The sequence below is a fragment of the Austrofundulus limnaeus genome, unplaced genomic scaffold (assembly GCF_001266775.1).
Source record: "Austrofundulus limnaeus strain Quisiro unplaced genomic scaffold, Austrofundulus_limnaeus-1.0 Scaffold131, whole genome shotgun sequence".
Lineage (NCBI taxonomy): Eukaryota > Metazoa > Chordata > Actinopteri > Cyprinodontiformes > Rivulidae > Austrofundulus > Austrofundulus limnaeus.
This window is the reverse complement of record NW_013952533.1, coordinates 608,338-616,444: the sequence shown is the minus strand read 5'-3', so window position 1 is coordinate 616,444 and position 8,107 is coordinate 608,338. Positions and strand designations below refer to the sequence as shown.

General features: G+C 36.0%; 1 protein-coding gene across 1 annotated transcript in view; it reads left to right on the top strand.

The window, feature by feature from the left end:
- ntrk3b (neurotrophic tyrosine kinase, receptor, type 3b) overlaps window positions 1-4,969 on the top strand; it is a gene marked incomplete at its 5' end in the record, with an annotated part of 265,513 nt that extends 260,544 nt beyond the window's left edge. Inside the window, 1 exon segment of the mRNA XM_014015557.1 lies at window positions 3,196-4,969. Coding sequence (XP_013871011.1) covers window positions 3,196-3,381 — 186 coding nt within the window.
- Window positions 4,970-8,107: the final 3,138 nt, after the last annotated feature.

The following is an 8,107-nucleotide window of genomic DNA, read 5'->3' as shown; positions in this document are numbered from 1 at the left end:
ATATATAATTAGGAGTACATTTGTGAAAAAAGAATGTTTACAAAGTGAAAATGCCCAAAAGCATCATCTGTTCTGCAAGTTATCTATAGACATTTCCATTATTTTTTTGAAACGGAGGTTTCCACATTATTTAAAGTTTTCAGAAAATGAAACACATCAATATCAGTAACTTAAGCAAGTGTTATGCGATGAGTGCTCTTATGAGGCTCTTCTGCCTTTTGTTTAATTAATGTAATTGGGTTTGACTGGAGCACAATGCCTAGGTATTCTGGCATGTTCAACACATTAAACCATGAAACATAACTTCAACATCTACAATAAATGAGCACGAGTGACTCAGTGAAAATAATACATTATTACATAAGAACTTGTTAGAAACAGGTCCCTCTTGCTCTCTTCTGGGCTTTAATATTCTCCTATGTGAAGCTGGAGTTTAAAATTAGCATTCACTTTCTCTGCCAGTCTTTTTTTGGCTCAGGCGTTTTATGACATTGAATCTATGTACAGTAAAGTATAAAGTAAATTTCATACACTATTTTTACAGGAAAAAAGCAAATAATAACATGTACTGGCAAACCATTTCTCACCAATCACTTATACAATCAACAACAAAGTCTATACTTAAGAAGAGGTAAAGGTGTTTGTGTTTGGTAGATTCGTTTTTTGTTGTAACARTACATTATTTCTTGTCAATACATCTTATATTGTTAGAAAATCTGTTAATATTTATTTTAAATGGCACCACATTTGTAAGGAATATGCATTTGTGGGATGAGCATTAGCAAGTAGAACATTGTTACAACAAAGAAATAGTCTAACAAATACTAATTTCTTTATAAAACACTGTCAAACAGAGGAAATATAATGAAGGCAAGAATTATTCAATTTTGTTTTAACCTAACATATGTTGCACTAATATTTCTGATATAGCTCTATAGTATGCTGACTTTCCATTTTGCACCTTTAATATTGTATTTTTGTGAAACGAGTCAAGGCAGAATAGTAGCTGTGTCTAAATTAAGGGGCTGCAGCCTACCTAGACCATGGCCCGCATAGGCCACAACCCATGCAGTCCAGGTAGACTGCATAAAACTGCTGTGAAATGAGACGGTCTAGATTCAGATGATGTATGTTTGCATGACCATGCGGTGCTCCTTTAACATAGAGATCATGTGTCTTCAGACTTAAAATGGGTTTAGACATGTATTCAAATGTCTTTTTTCCTTGAGAAATAACTTCACAATAAAAAACATGAATAATTTAGGTTTAGCTTCATTATCAGCACTTGTACATAGTTACATTTTATTTAACAACTCATTGCTGTATAAATTTCATCATCTAAGTCACTAAACTTACATTTAAAAACAATTCCTCAGTCCATGATGGATTTCCAAACTACGCCGACTGGGTTAAAAAAAAAGATCTGCCGTCTTCACTTTTCTGTTTAGTTTTCTGATGGCGCGTTGATTCCTGGCAGTGACGAAAGCGGCYGACAAACGTACACTCATGAGGATGCAGCCCTCTGAAGTGAGACACAGCCAATGTACAGGCAGTGCCTGCAGAGGCAACAAGCTTGCAACAGATTTTCAAACAACTGAGTTCCTCATTAAATATTTCAGACATTGGTTTTCTTTTTTATTTCAGACATTGGTTTTCAACTAAAGGTGTGTAAGAAAATTATTAAGTTTGCCTAATACAATAATTATTCCCATGCAGTGTTCCTGAAAGTCTGAAAAGCTTGGCACGGTGTGTATGCCAGTTTGTTTACATGCATAGCAGCAAATTTGGTGAGTGCATTTGACATTTAGAGTCACAATAGGGTCATTAATTTGAAATACACCAGGCTGAATTATGTGTTAAAGCGACTTTATTTAAAACAAGGCAGAAAAACTCCACTGTCGGTTTTACTTGTGGCAGAAAATAAGACATTTTCACTTTTTTTTGTTATTATTTCTTGACTTGTTTCCCGGGCGCCTCACTGGCAGCTGATCCCAGTCCAGTGTTGTTACATCAGCCTGCAGCTCAGCGTCCTACAGCTTGTCTGTCCTCTTGGGTTACTTGTTTGTATGTAAGGGTCATTTTCTGTCATGTTTGTTTTTTTATTATTATTATTTATTCTTTTATTTGAGCAAAGCTGCTGATATATGCAAATACACTGCATATTTACAAAAATAGAAAGTTCTCAAATGAATTACAGCTCAAGGCATTCAAACTGACTTGAATTAACCCAAACATTTGTGATGTCGCTGGGCAGATTGGATAACAATAATGCTTGTAAATCAGCTGGCTTCTCGGTCAGTTTCTTTGCTCTGTTTGTTGCCAGGAGACTGTAGCTTCCAGAAACCCTTCATTGTACCGTTTGTTATTGAGGAAATTATGCAAAGATGTTCAACGCAATCCTCCATTCTGCCATTTCTGATGGTTGTCTGTTTGCCATGKTTGTCTTCCTTTGGTGGCAAAACACGACAAATAAATTATAACAMTGTAAAGATGACATGTGTGATGAACAAAAAAGTCATTTATATTGTGGGCGCACTTAAACATGGAATGAATGTGAAGACATATTAAACTTGGTGTGCCTTTTTTTTAACAGAAAATGAGATTTGAGTTATTAGTAGATTACCAATCAGGCTATTTGTTCTCCCATTGTTTTCTTTTGCAGCCAGCTTGCAAGAGCATGAAATTGCTTGACACCGTAAAATGCCTGTTTTCCCCCCTTTTTTTCTTTGTTTGATGTGTTGATAACTTAAAAATAATATTACTTCAGTGCAGTTTTTTATGCACTGAGTCAATAAACACAAATAGATTCTTATCCATTCTGTTAAGCTACAGTGGCCGGGAATTGACACAAATAATGAAGTCAAATTGTTATGACAACAGTGAGTCATCTGGCTAATTGGTACACAAGACCAATGAAGAAATGATCAATCATGCTTTCACACATCTACCCCCATGTATTTTCAGTTATGATGTCATTTCGAACTGCAGGACACAAAATATAAATCGTGTTCCTCTTTTGTTATTGCACATATTTAGTGCTCTGTCTGTTCTGTTTATTTCTTTCATCTCAGTTTCATTAGTTCAAACCTCAAAGGACAGTCTGCTCAGTGTCACCACTTTCTCATTACGAACAAAGCAAAGCAATTAGTCAGTGAAAATCGCTTGTCTCACTCCACTGCTCTGTCTTCTCTGCAGGTTATTGAGTGCATAACCCAGGGTCGGGTACTGGAGAGGCCACGGATCTGTCCTAAAGAGGTTTATGATATCATGCTGGGCTGCTGGCAGAGGGAACCACAGCAACGACTGAACATTAAGGACATTCAGAAGGTCCTGTTTGCCATGGGAAAAGCCACTCCAGTCTACCTGGACATCCTGGGCTAGCAGCAACCGGACGATGGGCAGTTGGTCCGCAAACATCAGAAATCGACAGAGACATAGAAGACAGAGCGACCCACATGAATCCAGGATAAACCAAACCAACCTGATCCACTGTCGAATAACACCTGCTTCGTTTGGGAGGGACTTAAGTGCCTGCTACACTTTTGGATATAGTGGATAAAACATATTAAAACAAAACAAAAAGAAAAAAATAACATACTTTTACATTTTGTTTACTTGCTTATAAGATGTACATGTTTGAAGAAAATGTTTTTTTCCCCTTGAAAAACTGCAAAAATACACAAAAAACGGAGAAAGAATGGGACGAGGGCTGACAGAAGGATAATGGATACGGAGAGAAACACATCAGAGTTTAAATCTTTCCTGGTTTTGGTTTTATGAATATATATAGAAATATTACATATATTTTATATTTATTTCTTTTAGTCAAAGAGTTGAAGGGTCCGCCATTCTTGATGCTAAGGGCTTGGCCCTGTCTGAGGACGCCACCAACAAACTATTGGCAGGGACTTGAGACGAAAGCCTTACTTGCTCTCTGATTGGATGGCACTGCGTTTTTAAAAGGACCTGTGAACTAACACTGACAGATCGGCGGGAAGTGGTGCACTGCAGAGGACCTAACCAATCAGACAACTGACAAATCTATTTTAATTTAAAAATAATGTACATATTGTAAAATTCTATATGTCAAAATTATGTTAACTTATTTTTTTGGATGTTACTTTGGTTCATTTTCTCTAACTGTGATCTGGGTTGCAAAAGTTCTAAGCTATGGTCTTTGTTTTCATCCTAATTCAGTGGAGMTTTCTCTTGGGATTTGAACCCATGYYAGCGCTKGTTATGTTATGGGACGTGGTGGAGGTGAATGATAGTGACTACAGCCCACTGACACTGAATCACAGACTTGAGAGGATGTGGGATGACTCAGAGCCATGGTTCAACACTTTCCGACGAGGTGCTGAAACCTCACTTTTTCTTTCCAGTTCATTTGCTTTTTATAGCAAGAATAATGAGTTGATAAGTAATATCTCATGCCACACCCCTGAAACACAAACACCCGCTTTGTCATTTTCAAGCTTTTTGGTGTGAAACTGCTAAAGAAAACATTTTTGTAGCGGAGTGCATATTCATCATTTGTGAGCTGCAGCTGTGTTGCCTCTCTTAAAGGAGCAGTTTGATGTTTTGTGCAATACGACTATTTGCTTTCTTGCTGTGAGCTTTTGAGGAACAGAGTTTTTTTATAGACTATTTGTTTCAAATGTATTGAAGATGTATTGAGAACACAGTTGACCTAGYTCAGCATTAAAAAGAAACAGCCATATATTTTAACTCTAGTAATTCCTCGATCAAAACCTCTTTGAAATTTATTATAATACAAAATAATGAACAATTCTAACATCATACAGGTTGGAAAGCTAAAGATGGATTTTTCTTACTCACAGTTTTTCATTTTGCTTTGGGATTTTACATTTATTCTCATATGGAAACCATTTCCAAAGCTTTTAAGGGCTTTTCAGGACCAGCTGATAAACTCTAAATGGCATCAAATTAAATGTGGCTTGTCATGTTATTGCTCCTAGGTTGCTTTATTTTATYGTACATCACTTTGGTCCAACTTGCTTTGTTTTAAATGTGCTCTATTTCTCAGTTTATTTCAGCATTTCTATGTGAAATTTGCATGTGCAGGTGTTCTCTTAGTACCCTCACACACACACACACACACACACACACACACACACACACACACACACACACACACACACACACACACACACACATATTCTAAGGCCCTGTCGACAATACTTCAGTAGTTTTTTTTTATAACTGATAACTTGGATGTGTTGAATTCGCAGCTTCCATTCACACACATTCCATGTTTTAAGTGAGATTTCTTATTGTTTGGACTGGGCATACAGAGCATTGCAGAAACAAAGACGTAGCAGCATTTTTGTATTCCCCCTGTCATTTAGTGTTCCAGAAATCCAAACAGCRGTCCGACTGTCCTTACCATTTTTTTAAATTTGTCTTGCATTATCCTGACCCCGCTGCCTTTAAACTTTGATTGTGTTCTGAAATCGTTAATAATGAAAGAACATGAAAACAGTTTTATTGAAACAAATTAAAGTTTCTGGGGAATCTATCATGTTTGTTCCCTGTATCTTTGAACATGCTTAATGTGGACTTTCTTGCCAACAGTAGCTTGGCAAACTGACAAAATCTATCTAAAGTATTGTATGCAGGGCCTAAAGACACGCTAGTTTGACTGATRTTATGAATTGACCTCAGGTGTGAGTGTGTGTTCATGTTTGTGTTTCTTTGTGTTGCCTCCAAAATGGATGAGTAACCTGCTCAGATGTACCCCAGCTTTTTTTACAAAATGACCAACAAGAACGGCACTAATTCCCCCACAAACCTGAACAGGCATAGAGCAGGAATGACTACAATACTGGCAAACTGAGCACCTTAAGTCAGGTAACTTTGCTGCCTGCATACATATTTTTTATTTACATATTTTACCTGCATTTTATTACTCTCAAGTATGTTTAGCTTTGTCAAAGTTACTGAGATTTTACATTTATTTTTATAGAATGACAGACATTCCTATTATCAGAAAAAGCAGATGATGATCTTGATGGTGAGATTCCATTCAGCTATGATCAAAAAGGTAACTGGTTAATTTCATGTTTCCCCACTTACCTTTCTTTGTTTTGTTAAATTGATTTAAAGTGAACAAATAGGTCACCTCAAGACTTTTCCACCCCTCATTTACTATTACCCAAAAAGGCATGGTGAGCATTACCTATTCTAAAGGTAACTATGCTAATCAAAATAAAACATATGTGCTACTGCTTTTTACTTCCATATCAGATTGTTTACATCTAATTCAGCAAGAAAGCAAAATAGTATATTGACATAAATTGTTTAACTAATTTTACGTAGTGCTGGTTGAAACCATCGAGATCTTGTCACATCTTTACTCTCCTCTTCTTCTATCAGCTGTTCATAAGTGATGAGTATTTTACACCTTCTGTTGTTTGGATAAAAACCTCTTCCATCACAATCAGAGAGGTGTCACCAAACCACACAAATACTTGTGTCAATTTGTGTCCACACATCAAAACTAATAGTTACTGAAATTAATCAGCTAAGCGTGTGGCATTTCTACAAGAATATGCTTTTTTTGGTGTAATTACTGTAATAAATGAACTGGGTAACAGTTCTGTGAAACAGCATTTTAAAGGAACAGCCCATAAAAAAAAACACGCTTAGTTGACAAAATCAGATGGATTTACACACCTTGAAGATTTCTGAGTTTAATGACCAACCTCAGGCAACACTTTGATTTCATGTTGTGTCAGAATTTGGATCATTTTTAGAGTCGGTCTCTTTACACCATCTTCCTTTATTAAATACTCACAGTTTCACAGTGTTGTCTCTGTTCTCCTCGGGACTATGTAAAGCAGTAATGACCATTTGGTTGTTCCATGTGTTTTATATGACAAGCAGAATCAAACCCATTGAGCTACCCAAAGTATTGAGTTTTTGTGTATTCTCTTGTGGTAAAGATAAACGCTTAAAKACATTACAACACAGACCGTGAGCATTTGCAGGGTATTGTAATCCTTTCATGGTGAGTTGAATATTGTTTTAATAAGTTTTCCTTTTTTTTCCTTTTTTTTTTTTGGATGAACTAACTGAACACTTTTTGAAGCAAAGTTGGCATATTACCATGTACACGTTACAAAATATAAAAATGTGGTATAACAACTGCAGTATATAAAAATACTGGTATTCCATGATAGATCTTTGTATTAATGTGACTCTCTTAAGAAAATGTCTTCAAACAATCAGATGATCTCCTTTTACATTTTGTCCTGTCTTATAAAGATATGTGAATTTGACTAAATCTCGTCTTCCTCTGTATCTCTGAGAGAACTGAACAGTTTGTGTTTAGTCTGTGCCTGTCCTGTATGCACCTCCATCAACTCCTTAAAAGTCTTTCCACTTAACAATGGTCAGTTTTTTGACAGCTACATATTTAATAGTTTTCAAACTCTAATTTGATTTCTAATATATGTGCCATTTCTCAGCTTTAGTTTTGGTGGAATACAAAGAAAATTTGTGCGAGACAGATTGATTAAATAATATTTCATAAATGCCTGATTCTTAGACTTGAACAGATGGTTTTATAGTCAGTGCTTCAAAGACCTTCACTTCACAAACAAACTACATTTTTCCTCATTTGGAGAAAAAAAAAATCTAACATTGTCTCGTCTTGTGTTTTTCTATATGTCTTTTTATCTGTTTACATCTCCATTAGACCTAATTTTGTGTTTTGATTATGTGTTTTTATGGTAATATTTTTGCTTATTTGTTGCTTGTCTTTTTCCAAGACTTTTTCTTGGTTCTGATTTTATTTCAATATGTTTGTTTGCTAAGTTTTTTYCCCATGTCACTGCCTAGTGTTTGTGCTTTACAACTTTGATCTGTGTGGAGGGTTACTTGGGGGTCTTTCCTAAGTTACTACTTAAAGGGTTAACAATGATGTTGATTCTGGGGGCGATCAGAACATGTGTATATCATTTAACAGATGAAAATCATTTGATAAATTGCTCCCAGGTGGATCTGATTGAAGTAATTATGTGGCTTCTGTAGGTAATAGCTGGGGCTTCACAGCAGCAGAGTAAATATCTCCATTCATTCAGGC